The 18,712-nt window shown below is 33.3% G+C and overlaps 1 protein-coding gene and 3 long non-coding RNA genes across 4 annotated transcripts; 3 read left to right on the top strand and 1 right to left on the bottom strand.

Annotated features, from left to right (window-relative positions):
• Window positions 1-2,089: 2,089 nt before the first annotated feature.
• Window positions 2,090-2,606, top strand: LOC123260934. The gene is made up of 2 exons (XR_006508574.1): window positions 2,090-2,125; window positions 2,214-2,606. It is a non-coding gene; the product is annotated as an uncharacterized LOC123260934 (long non-coding RNA).
• Window positions 2,607-2,835: 229 nt separating this feature from the next.
• On the top strand, window positions 2,836-3,939 carry LOC123261426 (MAP kinase kinase MKK1/SSP32-like). The gene is made up of 2 exons (XM_044723018.1): window positions 2,836-3,051; window positions 3,349-3,939. The coding sequence occupies exons 1-2, from the start codon at window positions 2,836-2,838 to the stop codon at window positions 3,937-3,939; spliced, it is 807 nt and encodes a 268-aa protein (XP_044578953.1).
• Window positions 3,940-4,018: 79 nt separating this feature from the next.
• LOC123260935 lies at window positions 4,019-5,564 on the top strand. The gene is made up of 3 exons (XR_006508575.1): window positions 4,019-4,033; window positions 5,240-5,337; window positions 5,438-5,564. It is a non-coding gene; the product is annotated as an uncharacterized LOC123260935 (long non-coding RNA).
• A 1,015-nt stretch (window positions 5,565-6,579) lies between these two features.
• LOC123260936 lies at window positions 6,580-18,328 on the bottom strand. Its single transcript, XR_006508576.1, has 3 exons — window positions 18,266-18,328; window positions 13,636-13,642; window positions 6,580-6,592 (listed from the first exon to the last, which is right to left on the bottom strand). It is a non-coding gene; the product is annotated as an uncharacterized LOC123260936 (long non-coding RNA).
• Between the last annotated feature and the right edge of the window lie 384 nt (window positions 18,329-18,712).

The raw sequence follows: 18,712 nt of genomic DNA, 5'->3' as shown, positions 1-18,712 counted from the left end.
TTTTAATAAATATGTTTTTGTTATCGTATTAAACAAAAAGTTATTAGGTGACTGAAAGGTTTTTACGGACAACATCTCAGATAGCTAAACTGGAAGAGCCCTTCGTGCATAACCAAAAGATCCGAGTTCGATTCCCGGTCCGAGCTATCCGAATTATTTTTTCTGTTTTCTGAGTTAAAGTTAATCAAGATGGCTATTAAGCTGATATTTAACTGAAAATAGTTTAAGTAACTATCCATTGGGATTCAATATAATAAATAATGTTAGGTACAAGAACTGCAATTAAATAGTGGTGATGCTATTTAACTAGATTTTCCTAGTTCAAATGACCATATTTTTCTCTCAGTGTAGATGCCATTCCGAATCGAATGACAGCTCAACAATAATTTTCGGAGACTGCTGAAAAAAGTTAACCAAAAAGGCACTTGTTGGCTAGACTACAACCACCGTATTAAGTTACGAGCGCTACAGAAGAATCTGTTGACGAATAAAAATGACAGAAAAAGATATATTTTATTAATTTTGAAGCATGAATAATCTTTAAGTCAATGAGACTTATGAATAAAAAATTAGGAAAACGGTTGACCTTGAAGGCCATCCCTGCAACTTCCCGCTAATTCCATACTTAGGCACTTAAAATTGCACCAATGGCGTTTTTGAGCTCTTCGAGCTCAAAAATACAATTTATGGATTATTTTGAGCTCTCCAAGCTCAAAGAGATTGTTTTCCTATGCTTTTGAGCTCGAAGAGTCTGATAGGGATTTGATGACACTATTTTTTGAATTTTCAAACCACAATAACTTTTGAATGAATAAACCGATTTTCACGCGGTTGGCAGCATTTGACGCAGTTTTTCAAGCCTCACGAAGAATCTCAAATTTTGAATTGATCGCGCTAGGAATTTTGGAGTTATTCCGAAATAACACTTTTTTCGGTTTTCTTTCGTTCACGATATCTCTCGAACGAATCAACCGATTTTGACCGGACAGGTGGCGATCGACGTGGTTTTTTGAGGTTAAGAGCTGATAAGTTTTTGGAATTGAACTATTAAGCCGTTTAAAAGTTATTCCAAAAAAACCACATTTGAAAAAAATTTTTTTTTCAGTTTTTTGAAGATTTCTCAAAATCTATTGATCTGAATCGGTCCAAATAGTTTTCAAAATCTAAGTTTGGTCAAGCCCTTTCGAAAGGCACCAACCGCGATGAAATCGGTCAAGCCGTTCAAAAGTTATAAGCGGTTCACATACTTTCACACACACACACACACACACACACACACACACACACACACACACACACACATACAGACGCCGTGACAACCTCGCGGGGATAGTCAGGAAGCTTCCTGTGACCTTCAAACGTCGAGATCTGATGAAAACTCGGTTTTTGCAAAACGGGGTAAAAACAATAACTTCCCGATTTTTGAAAATCTTCGATTTTCGTAGTGGGAAGTTAAAAATTACGAAAAAATTAATTTTTTGTCTTCATTATTTTTGTTAATAAAATTATTTTTAACTTCTATGGTACCATACTATAGTCAACTAAAGCATAAAAACTATTTTTTTAGATCATAAATATTCCTAAAAAAATTGTATTAGTCAGTTCTTTTCGTTAAAAAGTAGTTTTATACGTGTCCATCGATGATTGAAAACAAAAATTATCGAACAAATTTTAATTAAATTAGCTATTAAAAAGAAGCTGTTGATTCTTTAAATTCGACAAAAAATCATCTTTGTAGAGAATTTAATTTCCTACAAAACCATACCAAGGGTTTTTTCATATTTGGTATATTGAATTTTCTATAACCAAAAAATAAGGGAAAAAAAACTTTTTTTGGCGAAAATTCTTCTTTTTCCGAGCGCTAATTGAAAAATGAAGATAAAGCGCTCAATTTTTGACACAATTTTTTTTTTCGTAACTCTAAACGAAATTTTGATATGGGACCGAAAAAAAAAAAATCTTCGATTTATTTGGCACAGTCTACTATTTATGTTTTTTTTTTTTTTTTTCAGATTTAAAAAGTTCCATCTCAAGCAAGAAAAGAAAACTAGCCCATTAAATGATCGATAAAATCCAACTTAGCCAAGGAATAAATTCTTCTAAAACTCACATGACGAAAATGAAGGTGTATATTTTTTTGTTTAATTGTATATTTGTAATTTTTATTGTTAATTAGATTTAACGTGTTTTTTATTTTTTTTTTTTAATTACAGAACAAGTGGGCTGATTGTTCTACTGTAGTCTCAGCACAACCTACATTAAAAAGAGTACGACTTGGATGGCTAGTAAAAAGAGGAGATCGTTATGAGCAAATGAAGAAACCTATAGGTGGAGTCAGAGAAGTACCTTTAGAAGTAGGCAAGAAATATTTAGTTAGTGATATAAAAAAAAATTGCGATAGAGAAGTTTTCTTGCAATAGCGAAGTATCATTTCAAAATTCGGATGTACGTCTTGGTCTTTTTGATCGCACTATACTAACTAGCTTTAGAGACAGCAAGGGTATTTCCTGTGACTTGTGGACTTTTCTAAAAGAGCAAAAATCGAGATTATTTACTTTGTATATAATAACGTCTCCAAAAGGATGTGCTGAGACATGTGAACAACTTAAAACTATCCAATCTTCTCACCACGAGAATGCTAACCCTCAATTATCTCGGCCTAATAAAGATTTAAAAGGATCAACAGCAGTTTCTCACAAAAATTCCGCACCTTTAAAAAATACTATTTTTATGAATTATGAAGTGATCCACCAATCCGAGTACACTGGTGATTATTGCATATGTTATCTACATAAAAATGATTTATACAACCATAAATTGGATGAATATGGTTGTATGCCAATTGCTGAATTTAATCCGATTGATGCTGGTCATAAAATAGCTGAAATTCAAGTGAATGACAAAGTATTGTTATTAATATATACATCCAATGATGATTTGTCCCGAGACTTTAATTTCCCAGCAGTAGATATTCTTGATGATGACAACCATTATATATTGTATGATGTAAATGAATTTCATGGGAGATGTGAAGACAAAAATGGCGTGGGAGTAATAACTAACTGTACTGATTCCTGTAAACCAATTTTCAGTTGGTACAAGGATGATAAAATTGTCAGCCAAGGCTTATTAAAGTATTAGATAAGTGATATTGACCAAGATTCTGTTTATAAATGCATTGTAAGATGTAAATCACAGAATCTTGAGTTAATATCAAGTAACTTTAAGTGGAGTGAAAATAATAAATTCCGTGAATCTACGCTGCAGACTAACACTCTTCAAATATTGCCAAATGCTATGAATGGTTCAATTAAACCAATTAAAAGAGAATCATTCAAAATTTTTCAGGACATACTAGGGGCTGGTGCTCAAGGAAAAGTAAAAAAAGGAAAGTGGTGTAATTTTAATGTTGCAGTTAAAAGTATAAATCTGTCAGGTGCTAATTTGAAATTAGCCTGCAGAGAGATTAAAGTTCTGGAGAACATTAGACACCCAATCATCGTACAGTTAATGGCATATTGCATTGATAAAAATTCTGTACACTTATTGATGGAACTCTTCCACAGTTATTCTCTCTCTGACGTATTGTTTGATAACATATTCGAAAAAGCAGCTGCTTTAATAATATTAAAAAAACATAAAATTGCTCAGCAATTTTGTCAGGCTATTAATTATTTACATTTAAAAGAAAATCCAATAATTCACGGTGACATAAAGCCTGCAAATATTTTATTACATGCAAACGGAACTGTAAAAGTTTGCGATTTAGGAATTAGTAAGTTCAAGAAAATATCTAGTTCTTTACGAACAACGGTTGGTGGGACTGGGTTCGTTAAAGGAACTCCGCTGTATATGGCACCAGAGTTGATTCTTGAAAACAAAGAAGCTACTGTCCATTCTGACGTTTGGTCTTTGACCTGTACTCTTATTGAACTTTAGACGGAAAAATCTATTTGGGACAACGTAGAGGATCAAGGACAGCTGAAAGCTATGTAAGCTAAGAAAAAATTACCGGATTTGACAAGGATTCCACGTGAGTTGAAAGAAGTCGTTACTCAAGGTTTAGCTTTTGAACCATTAGAGCGATACACCGTAAATCAAATCTTAAATATCTATGAGAAGTTTATTTAAAATTTTTGAATTAATGGCGGTTTTTATAATTAGTAATTTAGTAAAAAAGATTACTATTGTTTTTGAGTAAAAGATAACGTTATTAAAGATTTGTAGTCCAAAAATATCACATTGTTTAATTCTATTTTATAGATATAATTTTTCTTTACTTTAAAAAACTTTACTTTAAAAAATGCTAATAATTCTATATTGATGTTTGCTGTAAAATAATATTTTTAAGATTTTATGATCTCATTATTCTAATTAGAATTTTAGTTTTGAAACAGTGATTTTAAGAGAATTTTAAGAAACTCAGGTAAAGATACAAAGTATCTTCTGAGCATAATATTATCTATTGAAATAAGAAGATAAAAATATAAATATATATAATATTTATAAAGTTAATAGAGATGTCTATATAATATCTTTTTAATTTTATAACATAAGAATTAAGCAAACAATTTCATTTTAAACATTACACCTTTTACATCGAATAGTAATTATTTGATTCTAAATCTAGTAAATCTGCTAAGTCTATTTACTCAGTTACTTATTTATTATCAGTTATCACTTATAAAGCTATTGATTAACAACAATTTCTTACTTATCCTGTTTATTTTATTATTACCAATATTAATTATGTTGATATGAACCACTTGTATACTCTGATGTTAATGAGTACTTAAAAAATTATTATTTGAATTATTTATGTTAATAAGTTTAATAAATTCAATAAATACAATATCTAAAGAATGAATGATATTTATTATTTAGTTGCTAGGATACTTTATCAATTTAAATAGATTTGACACCTACTCTTTATATGCGTCCATAAATATAAATTAATATTATGTCTAAATCAAATTATGAAAAGTATAAAAAAAATATAAGCATTGATGAGCCTTTTTTAGTAATTGATGATGTACCAGATGTAATAAATTATAGTACTCTTGTAAATTTAATTATTGAATAAGCAGCTCTCAAGGGTGAACGTGGTAGACTATTTCGTGAAGATGGAATAAAATTGGATGAAGTAACTAGAATATGAATTGAATTTTCTAGAAAAGTATTTTTGTAAGTGTATATGTTAATTTTTTGATTAATATTAATAAATTTTCAACTCCTACAGAAATTTTGAAAATAGACCATCTTTGGATTATGACTAATCTGACAAAACTCATATTATTCCACAATATTATGGACAAAATTAAAAACCTCGACAGCCTGGTAAATCTTCAAGATCTTGATCTTTCTTTTAACCGAATAAAAAAAATAGAAATCTAAATAAATTAATAACAAGATTTTGTGAATAAAATTTATCTTTTAGGTTTTATATTTAAGAAAATTTTAAAATCTGAGAACTGTAAATATCACAGGAAACCCTTGCATTTTACCAGACAATTATGATAATCATCTTGTTGCTTACAACCTCAAGTGATTTATTTTTCGTATGTCTTAATCAGTAAAGAAGAAAGAAATGACGCCATCAAAAAGTACAGGTATGTTTCCTAAATATATTGTTAATTATTCTACTCTTATTTTATTTGTTTATAATCATTTTAAAATTTACTGTAGACAAGAAATTATTAAAGTTGAAGAAATCGAATTAAAAATTAAAATAAAAATGGATAAACAACAATACTGTCTTTCAAGATGACTAAAGTTTGTTTTATTTTACTTATATCAGTTATCTCTAAGATTATAATTAATTAATATTAGAAGAATCATTTATTAATTGATTATTTATTAATAGATATATTGAAAAATCTAAATAATGATACCCTTGAAATATATGAAGAATATAAGAAAAAGTTTACAACAGTATGTCCAGAAATTGTACAAATTTGGAGGAGATCAACACGTTGTTAGGACGAACGAAATTAATGAATTTTTTTTAGTCGTTCGAAAAGCTCGAGAAAATGTTTAAGATCATTGAGACAATAAAAACAGGAAAAAACGGAATTTTTAATAAATTTTATGATTTAGTGAAATTTGATAAAGAATTGACGAATATGTGGACAAAGCTGATGTACAGCGAAGTTGTTTCGCATGAATAAATAGATGATATATTTGAGATTTTTAAGATAAATATGATTGACTTGAAGGATCCACTTGTAGAATTTGTACGAGAAATTTTTTCTCAAATATATGATATTGTTCTCCAATACCGCGAGGCAATAAGTACTGTGATTAATAATTATTTAAATAGTGTTGGAGATTTGACAGTGCCAGGAAATTATGTTGACAATTGTGGCGACGTAGATGTTCTAAGAATACTTTGATCATTTCACATGATATTCATGTACAGGTAATAAAAAGATCTTTCAATATAGAAAAACTGAAAATGATATTTATATACTTTTTTCTTCAAAGATTGTTGATAACCGCAATGACAGTATCATTGAAAGAATAAACCTTTGGCTTGAAGAGTTGTTACATGAATTCAGCAAGTAAGTTTAACCGATAGATTTTTAATTAGTTACTTTATTAAATTATTATTTTTTTTTAGACAAGAATGGCTTCGACATCGTCAGCGAATACTCGAAATTTTTCATTTTTTGCAGTTTCAGCGAAAACGGATGCATAATGATTTTTGTATCAAAGACGCATTTGCATTTGATGTTGCAGCGTCTCTCGAAGGATAATTTTAATAATAATTATTTCACAATTTAAATATATTTATTTATTTATACAACGAAAGAAATTTTGTAATAGTACACATGATCGTTGTATTTATTATTTTAAATTATTAATTTATTAAATGTGTACAATTAACAAAAAAACAAATAATTAATATATTTATATAAAATATTAAAAATTAGTCAAATCTAAATTCGCTTTGTTAATTTTCGTTATCTTAAAAATTTTACTTTTCAAAAATAAATTATATTATTCAAAATCGTAACACTCGATTAAGATAAAAATTAATTTTTTTTTTTTTAAAGCTTCAATATATAGATGCAAATCTTTATGAACTTCAGGCTGAGAGATAAAATTTGTAAAACGAAGGGTATCAGCATCTCGATTTTTCTTCAGCCATTCAATTAATTCACTTCTCAAATTCATTTTAGTGACATGTCTTCCTACAGCTAAAAATAAAATAATTATAAGTTATGACATACAAACTATTATATAATTTAATTTTTTATTTTGCACTCATCGATTTTTATATTGTTTGCGTGTGGAATTTTTTTTGTGATAGTTTATTAAAAACGAATCCTAAAAATTATCAAATATGGCTGTCAGTTTCAGTAATTCAAAAATATAAAGTTTTTTGGGACCTCAAAATGTGATCGTCCGATGAAAACTAGATTTAAAAAAATATTTTATAGATGTTATAATTATTAATAACTAGAACTTTATATTTTTGATTATTTTAATAAATAAAGAATACACATGAATTTAGAAAATTATCGAGCTTTTGTTTCTGATAGATGCATCGCCTGAGAGTTTTACGATGTAGAGAAGTTTCATTGTAATCAATTGTTTCCTGAGAGATTTTCAAATGAAGGATTTTTCAAATTGATTTGTTTTCATTGTAGAGTTTTATACTGAGAGTTTTTTAAAATAAAGATTTCTGCTGAGGGATTATAAAATGTAGAGAAATCATCTGAAGAGATACTCCCCACCTGTTAATTTAACTACTTCTTAAGATATTTAAAACGTTCTATTATTTTTATTTATATTGTAATTATATATCTAATTCATTTGAGTTTTCTTCAAACGTCAGACTGTGCCTAATTCCATCAAAACTTTCCACAGACTTATTATTTTTAAAAAAATTTTAAAAAGATAAATATTGTCGGCGACACTCACTGAATATCCACAACTTATTTTTTTTTTTATAATTCAGATTGTCTTGCTGAATCGTTTAAATTTATTGTTATTTAATTTGAAAATAAGATGAATTAAAAATTTTAATTCTTTGTTATTCAAAAAGACAATTTGTAAAATTAAATAATTTTAACAATGCGTAGTTTTTGTACGTACACTTGTTTACAGCACATAAATATTAATATTTTCAATTTAATTATTATATTTGAACGTAATAGTAACGATAATTTAACAGAATTTATTCCGTTTTATTTAATAAAGTGATCGATTTGTTATCAAAGAAAAAATATAAAAAAAAAATATTTCGATACTTGAAATTACTTTTTACGCTTATTAATGACAGATTGTTACTTCCAGATGCTGTTTAGTGTAACAATATTTAATTCGATAATTAATTAATTAAAAACAAAAAAAAGAAAAGGCTTTTGCTAACTTCGTGTTAACTGAGGATCAGTAGCGTTGATATTTTGACTTTGCACATGACAGTCGTTTTTCGGTTTTTTGAAAATTTAAACCAACGGCTCTTGCATAGTAATTATATTACATATAATTATATTATTGATTTGAGTCAGTAAATTTTTCACTTGAGACCAAGTCAGGGCTGGGCCCAAAGCACAAAATGCAGTGGTAGATGAGGCCCGTTAGCTTGAGGTGATCATCTGAAGCGTGGATGCATCATCCGCGTTAGCATTGGTCCACCAGGGAATCCCATTCGAGTCGCGAATGCTGGATGCATCGCACCTGGGGACAATGCCCCGAGCATACCTGCAATACCACAAAATATAATCAATTATGATATTCCGTGAAATGATATTGTTTTTATTTTATTTATTTGCATAGAATTGTCATTCTAATAATATTTATGATAATAATAATAATAATAATAATAATAATAATAATAATAATAATAATAATAATAATAATAATAATAATAATAATAATAATAATAATAACACTAATAATTATAATTAATCTATCTGGTACAATTTAGAAAGAAGGAGAAAACATTGAAGCAGGACGCATGCAGATTATTATAATCAAAGTCTTTTTTAATGATAAATCACGTACACGTTTTGTGTAAAAAATTTTTAATTAATTAATTAAAAAAAAAAAATTAATAAAGTAGAATTACTGAAAAGAAAATTTTTTGACGTTAGAGATCCGAAGACTCCGATACCCGTACTCAAAAATAGAATTAAAATTAATTTATAAATTATTGATAATAAAGATAATAAATATTTAAATAAATAAAAGCGTTCATCAACTACTTTAATCACAACACCAGGATTCCAAGCTATAAAATTGCTCAGTCGTGTGTCTGATGAGGACCACGAAACAAATCAATCAACGGCCCACATCTGTAGACTGTAGTAGTTGGAGTCTGAACTATTTCTTTCAGTATTCTCACTTTGAACTCGTTGTACTCAAACATCTTCAAAAAATCTTCTTTAGTCATTTCCAGACGCTCAAATGGTTGCCTTTTCCTTTACAATGTCCTTCTACAAAGATTCAAGAAAAGGGAAGTTCAGGGTTGAAATTTTCTTATCTCCAAGATGCAGAGACAACCTCCGTAGACACGTTCCATTGCTTCACTCAGTATGTAAGCATTGGAGTGCCAAAAGACTTGTTGACCATCAGAGCTGTCAAATTAGAGTAATTCCAACTTGCAATCACGTTCTAAAGGTCTGTCAAGATCCCACAGTTCATTGTTAATCTTAGTAATCATCGTATTGTCAGCAAGACGATAATCACTACTCACGATTCTGAGGATCTATCCAAGTTTACTATATATGTAGACTAATTTTTTTATGATTTTAATTTTTGTCATAATTTTAATTCAAATTTTTGTTTTTCAATCAATGTAATCGCATACGCACTAGAAAGAATATTTCAAAAAAACAACAAAATTTTTAGAGCCAGGATTACGTGTAAGAAACACTCTGAAATCACGTTGAGCTATGACTTAATCAAATTGTTTTAAGACATAAAACAGTATTCCAAGAATAATTAAAAGATTGAGTGTTTTTGTTTTCGATTTTTTTTTTTAAATATCTTGATATTTTGTTTGAAACTATGTATAAATTTTTAACAAACTTAAGATTCTAAAATTAAGTTCAAGACTTTCTTCGACATTCAGAGGTAATTGTATGTCAGGTATCAATACACCTACCAATTGACAAAACAATTCATTGTACAATTTAGGCTCCAGAGTATAATCAGATTTGAGAATATTAACAGCATTTTCATCAATTGGTTTCTTGTAATCCCTTGCCCCAATTACTTCAGGAAGATAATACAAACAATTTGGTTTTTCTGGAGCTATATGACGACTTTTTTTCTTTCTTATACGATGCCGATTCCACTCATGACGAATCATTTTCAATTCAGCTCTAATTAAATGCCCAAAACAGAAGCGTAAACATTCAACATGTAATATTGATGAATCATTATAAAGACCTCTCTCGCGTAAATCTTTAAATTAATTGATCCAAAAATCCAAACCATGACGTCTAAGTTGAGACCAATAACTTTCTATACGCTGATTAGACGTACTTTTGCCTTTCCCTGGCAGTTTCAGCGACACGGTGAAAGCACGGTCGAATGACGGTTGTTTCACGGTCGTTTCACCGTATAAAGTTCGTTCTTACCGAGCGATCTGTCAGTCAGCATCTGATACCGTTGTAAACGATGTCTACTATAAATTTATTGAATATTTACGGTGCATACGCAAGTGAATCTACGACGTTATGACCGACACTGTACGCTCAATATACTGTCGAAATACGGTGATTTGACGCTACTGTCACGGACAATAAAATAAAAAAAAATTTGGAAAACGGTTGACCCTGAAGGCCATCCCTGAAACTTCCCGCTAATTCCATACTTAGGCGCTTAAAATTGCACCAATGACGTTTTTGAGCTCTTCGAGCTTAAAAATACAATTTACGGGTTATTTTGAGCTCTCCGAGCTCAAAGAGATTGCTTTCCTATGCTTTTGAGCTCTTCGAGCTCAAAAGTCTGATAGAGATTTGATAAGACACTATTTTTTGAATTTTTAAACTGCAATAACTTTTGAATGAATAAACCGATTTTCACGCGGTTGGCAGCATTCGACGCAGTTTTTCAAGCCTCACAAAGAATCTTAAATTTTGAATTGATCGCGCTAGGAATTTCGGAGTTATTCCGAAAAAACACTTTTTTCGGTTTTCTTTCGTTCACGATATCTCTCGAACGAATCAACCGATTTTGACCGGACTGGTGGCGATCGACGTGGTTTTTTGAGGTTAAGAGCTGATTAGTTTTTGGAATTGAACCATCAAGCCGTTTAAAAGTTATTCCAAAAAAACCACATTTGAAAAAATTTTTTTTTCAGTTTTTTGAAGATTTCTCAAAATCTATTCATCTGAATCGGTCCAAATAGTTTTCAAAATCTAAGTTTGGTCAAGCCCTTTCGAATGGCACCAACCGCGATGAAATCGGTCAAGCCGTTCAAAAATTATAAGCGGTTCACACACACACACACACACACACACACACACACACACACACACACACATTCAACTCCGCCAACTGGGATCGCATCATGCAAGCTCTTCAAGAGATGAACGTACCAGGATATCTACGAAGGATAGTCGCTAGCTACTTCACGAATAGAGTCCTTAGATATGACACGAAGAATGGTCCAAAGGAGTATGATGTTACTGGAGGCGTCCCGCAGGGTTCTGTTCTCGGTCCACTTCTCTGGAATATCATGTACAACGGATTGCTGAGACTGAAACTACCAAGAAATGTCAAACTGGTAGCGTACGCGGACGACGTAGCCGTAGTAATCGTCGCCAAGCATATTGATGAGATAAATCATATGTTCACGATCACCTTTGAGCGAATTAACCAGTGGATGGACACAGTAAACCTACAACTGGCTAAACAGAAGACCGAGGCTGTACTTATCACTAGCAGAAAAGTGGTGGAAACGATCAATTTAAACGTCGGAGACCAAGAAATCACATCCCAACCATTCATTCGATATCTGGGAGTGATGCTCGATTCCCGACTTAACTTCAAACAACAAGTTGAACACGTGACCGCCAAAGCATCAGCAGTAGTGGCTAACCTAGTACGATTGATGCCCAACATCGGTGGCCCGAAGCAGACAAGGAGGTTATTGCTATCATCAGTAGTTACATCGGTCCTCACGTATGGTATATCCATTTGGTCCGACGCACTTGAGACCCAAGAATCATGGAGGAAAGCATGTCCGGTTTACCGACTGAGCGCGCTAAGAGTAGCCAGCGCCTTCCGAACACTATCAGAGGAAGCAGTGTGCGTCATTTCTGGAACTCTGCCGCTTAGAGTCTTAGCTAAAGAAAGACGGGCCCTTTACCATCGAAAGAGGTCAACTACACTGAGCGCTGAAGAACTAAGAACAGAAGAACGGCAGCACAGCATCTCGCGATGGCAACTTGAGTGGGACGCCGCAGCAAAAGGAAGATGGACACACCGCCTCATACCAAAGATCGACGTTTGGCTGAGCCGAAACCATGGTGAAGTCAACTATTACCTAACGCAGATGTTGTCAGGACATGGGTGCTTTCGAGAGTATCTGCACCGCTTTAAGCACGACGATTCTCCGGAGTGCCCGTCTTGTCCAGGGGTTATTGAGGACGCAAGGCACGTTTTCTTTGTGTGTCCACGTTTCGATCCTCAGCGTGAGGAGTTAGAGAGGATCCTGAACTGGAGAATCCAACCAGAGACAATAGTAGATGCAATGTTGTCGAATCAAACTGCTTGGAACGCTACAAGCACTTTTGCCACAGAAGTGCTTACAGAGCTGCGTTCCATTGAAAGAAAAAGAGCAGATGACAGAAACTAGAAGGAAGGAAAAATAACACCTTAGCCACCAGAAGGAATAGCGGTAGCTGGATCCTCCCCTCACGAAGTAATGCCTGACGGCGGTTTCCATGAGGGATTAGAGGAAAGAAGAAAAGGGGTTTAGGGTTTAGTGGGTAGGGGCGTTAGGGTCGAGTTTTAGTATGACACTGCGTCGAGTCGCCACATATCCAGGCCAAACAACTATGCCTGGAATCCGTAAGAAGGATTCCCCCCCCCTAAGATAAAAAACACACACACACACACACACACACACACACACACACACACACACACACATGGAAGGTAAAAACTCTTGACCCAAGGGCATTGTTAGTAGCTCTCAATAGTGACCAGATTATCGCGGGCTGCGCAGAAGAGAAGACCAAGGACCTGATGAAAAGAGTGACCCAGGCGTGTGACGCCAGTATGTCTCGTAGACGTGGCATAAACACAAGACCTTCTGTTCACTGGTGGAACGACCACATCAGCGCCTTTCGTAAAGAGTGTCATCAGAAGAGAAGAATATCTCAGCGTGGCTACCGACGACCTAACTCTGTGGAGCTGGTCGCAGAGTACAAAAAAGCCCGTCGATCCCTGAACAAAGCCATCAAAGATAGCAAAAGAAAATGCTAGAAGGAGCTCATCAACGAGGTGGACAGAGATCTGTGGGGTAGGCCGTATAAGGTGGTCATGACCCATCTTAAAAACCAGCTAATGCCATCACCCACGTGTCCTCAACTCCTACAGAAGATCGTAAACGCGTTGTTCCCCGAACAAAGCAAGTTTAACTACCTATTAGCGCAGAATGAAATGGATGACATTCCATCTGTCACGGAGGGAGAACTGATGGAGGCTTGTAATCGTGTAGGGAACAATAAAGCGCCGGGATTGGACGGGGTCCCCAATATTGCTTTAAAAACAACTATAAAAGCAGTGCCATCATTGTTCCTGGACGTCTACGACACATGCCTCAAGGAAGGGATTTTCCCTCGGAAGTGAAAGCAGCAACGACTAGTACTACTTCCAAAAGGGAAAAAGCCACCAGAAGAACCGTCATCTTATCGACCACTTTGTATGTTAGACACGGCAGGTAAGATACTTGAGCGTATAATCCACCAAAGAATAGAAGCAGTTGTCGATCCACTCCTGGCAGATAACCAGTATGGTTTTCGGAAAGGACAATCAACCCTGGACGCAATCAACTTGGTTGTTGCAACGGCCAAGGAGGCAATCGAAGGGATCAGATGGAAGGGTGGAGCGAAGAAGTACTGCCTGGTGGCCACTCTGGACATCAAAAATGCCTTCAACTCCGCCAACTAGGACTGCATTATGCAAGCCTTGGAAGAGAAAAACGTACCAGGATACCTACGTAGGATAGTGGCTAGCTACTTCACGGACAGAATCCTGAGATACGACACGAAAAATGGTCCAAAAGAGTACGGTATTACCGGAGGTGTACCCCAGGGTTCTGTTCTGGGTCCACTTCTGTGGAATGTCATGTATGATGGCCTGCTGAGACTGACTCTTCCAAGAAGTGTCAAGCTTGTTGCATATGCAGACGATGTAGCTGTCGTAATCGTTGCGAAACACCTAGATGAGATAAACCACATGTTCGGTATCACCTTTGAGAAAGTTAACCGGTGGATGGATTCAATGAACCTACAACTGGCTAAACAGAAGACTGAGGCTGTGCTTATTACCAGCAGAAAAGTGATAGAGACCATAAAACTGAAAGTCGGAGAACAAGAAATTACATCACAACCATATATCCGATATCTGGGAGTGGTGCTTGATGCCCGACTCAACTTTAAGCAGCAAGTCGAATACGTGAGTGCAAAAGCATCAGCAGTGGTAGCTAGCTTAGCACGACTGATGCCAAACGTCGGAGGCCCAAAGCAGAGCAAAAGACTACTACTATCATCTGTTGTCACATCAGTGCTCACTTACGGAATATCTATCTGGGCGGACGCACTAGAAAAGCAAGAATCATGGAGAAAGGTTGGACCAGTCTACCGTCTGAGTGCCTTAAGAGTAGCAAGTGCCTTCCGCACAATATCTATGGAAGCAGTGTGTGTCATCTCCGGAACTTTGCCTCTCAGAGTCTTAGCTGAGGAAAGACGGATCCTTTACCAACGAAAGAAGTCGACCACACTAAGCGCTGAGGAGCTTGGAACAGAAGAGCGGCAGAGGAGCATAAGTAGATGGCAACTACAGTGGGATGCCACAGTGAAGGGTAGGTGGACGCATCGTCTCATACCAAGGATCAACGTTTGGCTAAACCGGAGTCACGGTGAGGTCAACTATTATCTTACACAGATGTTATCAGGACACGGCTGTTTCCGGGCGTATCTCCACCGCTTCAAGCATGATGATTCCCCGGAGTGCCCGTCCTGCTCAGGAGTCAATGAAGATGCAGAGCACGTTGTCTTTGAGTGCCCACGTTTTTACCCACAGCGAGATGAGCTGGAGAATATCCTGAAGAGGAAAATCCAACCAGAGACAATAGTAGCAGCAATGCTGTCATCAGAAGCTGCCTGGAACGCCACAAGCACTTTTGCTACAAAAGTGCTTACCGAGTTGCGATTCATTGAGAGTAAAAGAGCGAGAGACAGAATCTAGAAGGAAGAAATAACATCTTAGCCACCAGAAGGAAGAGCGGCAGCTAATTCCTCCCCCCCCCGAAGAAATGCCTTACGGCGGTACCATGGGGGATCAGAGGATAGAAGAGAAAGGGGTTTTAGGGTTTAGTGGGTAGGGGCGTCAGCGTCGAGTTTTAGTATGACACTGCGTCGAGTCGCCACATATCCAGGCCAAACAGCTACGCCTGGAATCCGTAAAAAGGAGTCCCCCCCCCCTAGAGAGAAAAAAAAAAAAAAAAATCACACACACACACACACACACACACACACCGTGACAACCTCACGGGGATAGTCAGGGAAGCTTCCTGTGACCTTCAAACGTCGAGATCTGATGAAAACTCGATTTTTGCAAAACGGGGTGAAAACAATAACTTCCCAATTTTTGAAAATCTTCGATTTTCTTAGCGGGAAGTTAAAAATATTTCGGACAGTCTAGACCGAGACTCGAACCCGATTCAACTGGTCGCGCGCCCAAGACTCTACCAGCTAGGCTATCTTAGACACTGCACGAACCGTTTGATTCAGTCACATCATAAGGTATCAAAACCAAGTCATTTTTTTGCATTGTACAGATAAAAATAGCTTAAATAAAGTTATATTTTCCCCATGACTTCAAAATAATAATCGTAATAAATGATTCAAATTTTTGATGATTACGAAATTCTCAATTTCGAAATTACGGTGAAATGATTAACTGTATAAAAAAAGATCTGGAAAAGAAATTGCTAAAAATTGAATTGTTAATAATTTTATATTAACTCATAATAATTTTTCTTGATAACAAACAATTTTTCCGTAATTTTGAAATTAAAGTTTTCGTCTCTAAAAAAAAAAAAAAAAAAAAAAAACAATATTGATTATTATATTTATCATAATCAAAAGGTATTATGGTATCTCATTTAAGACTATGAAAAAAATTCAACTATTGTAAGCCATAAACTCTTATGAAAAGTATTGAAATGATGGATCTCTGTTGATTGTCTGTAATCTGATTAATTTTTTATGATTTTACTTTGAAATAAACAAAATTACAATAATTTAATATTTTTTTCAAATTTTTCATCCCGATTATTTACTGAAAATTTTTCATTTACCTATCTTTTTATACACTTTGAGAATTTTTAATGGAATAAAAAAAAAATATAATCAGCACTTTTTCATTGTTGACTAGTAAAAAATTCCTGACTTACCGACATTATACGCTCGTTTCACTTACAGACTACTGTGCGTCTACCACCGAGTTACGGTTTTTTGACAATTTATATGTTTTCGAATGACTGTCAAATGACAGACGATCGATCGATGATCTACGATTTTTACTTAGGTAAAAAATCGGAGAAGTCAAGTAAAAATTTGGTTTTTCGAAGAGTAAAGTATGATAACTATACAGAATAAAAATCATAAAGTAACAGTGAAAAACTTTCACAATGATACTCGTCGTTCACTGTCAAATGACGGCCGTTCGATAGTCAAGTGACGGTCATTCGACGATCATTTGTTGACACTGTGAATTCACGGTACATTCACCGTCGTTTCACGATCATTTTACCGTAACCACGAATCCGCCAGGGTTAATAAAACTTTTCCAACCAGCTAAATTATCATCATGATGAAAACGTAGACTTTGCTGAAGAGCTTCAACAATACAATTTTCTGTACCACAATCTGATCGAATTAAAGTTGGGAGTAACTTCAATTTTTGTACCGCTTTTAAAAAATAATGTGCAACAATTTCCGGTTTATTATTTGATGTAGCGACATCCAACCATATAATTTTTCTAGAAAATCCATCAAAACATCCGTGAATAGCGAACCCAAAGGATTTCAATTTATCGTAGCCATCAATGTGCCAAAGGAAATTAGGTCCAGGAACAGAGTATTTACTTCTCAATAATCGTCGACGAGACCTCTCTTCGATAGAATCTGGATCAACTACATGTAAAATTTTATTAACTGTACTCCTCTTCACTTTTAAGCCAATACAGGAACCACTACTGTTTATTTGGTCAATCACGGTAGAACCAAATTTTTCCAAGGAATCTTCAACAATATATTTACGCTTCAGTCCAAGTTTTTTAAGAATTCGAATTAAATGTCGACGAGATATTGAAATGTTGTGATATTCACATAGAAAATTAACTATTTCATTATATGTAAACCCTTCGTTAAAATACTTCCTTATCAATAAATCACGTGCCATCTCTTCCAAGTTTGTTGACAATTAATGCTGAAAATTAAATAAATATAATAACATAATAAATACTTAAAAAACATATTATTCATAAAAACAAAAACATGAGAAAATGACAACAATAAATAGATACTTAATGTTTGATGATCCCAAATTATTTAAATTATTGATTCATTTATTTAATCAAATAATAATGCATTATTTTATATAGTATATAATTATAAATTACAGCGTAAGTAAATCCACTTAAAAACATACACATCGTATATTATGATTATTATTTATAAGAAGAAACATTTAACGCCACCTTTAGATTAGTGAGATGACATACTAAGTACCCTGATAGCCACACTCACTATAAAAATACTTGTAGTATAGAAAGTTTGGTCAAAGTTAACGTTAAGTTCACTCCAAAACTTGTACAGTAAAAGTTATATACAATTTGTGTTGAAGTTGTATAGTAACTTAACGTTAATCTACTGCCGCAATTTGAATCCAAGTTTTAACCAACTTTTAATCTATAAAAAAGTTATTGTTAAGTTAGAATGATTTTTTAATAAAAAATTACTGTAAAATTCATAGAAAAATTAATGTTACTTTAAGTTATATTTATTTGGACCTTCAAGTTGATTAGCAAACCATGATTTAAAAAAGTTTTTTGCAAGTTAATTGTCAATCACTTCTTATAAAAAACTAATGAAAAATAATAGGACGATCAAAAAAATTTTAATGCTTTGTAAATAATTTTATAAAAGGTTTCAGAGTATTTCTATATTCAAGAAAATTAAACATCACATAATTTCAGATATTTATTTTTATTAATAAATTATTAAAACATTTTTTTACATTTTTAAAGCTAAAAATGAAAATTAATTTAGCTGGCATTTGATAATTTTAGGAATTTTTTTTTAACAAGTAAATTATGGTAAAAAATAATTAGAAAAAAAAATTGACATGTAGAAATTTATAAAAATTAAAAATGCAATTTTTTATAAATAATTTTTTGGAACAAATTTATTTGTTAAAAAAAAATTACAAAATAGTCAAGTGATTGCTAACTTCAATG

The sequence above is a fragment of the Cotesia glomerata genome, linkage group LG3, assembly GCF_020080835.1.
Source record: "Cotesia glomerata isolate CgM1 linkage group LG3, MPM_Cglom_v2.3, whole genome shotgun sequence".
NCBI lineage: Eukaryota > Metazoa > Arthropoda > Insecta > Hymenoptera > Braconidae > Cotesia > Cotesia glomerata.
The sequence above is the reverse complement of the archived record's forward strand: the minus strand, read 5'-3'. Positions and strand labels throughout refer to the sequence as shown.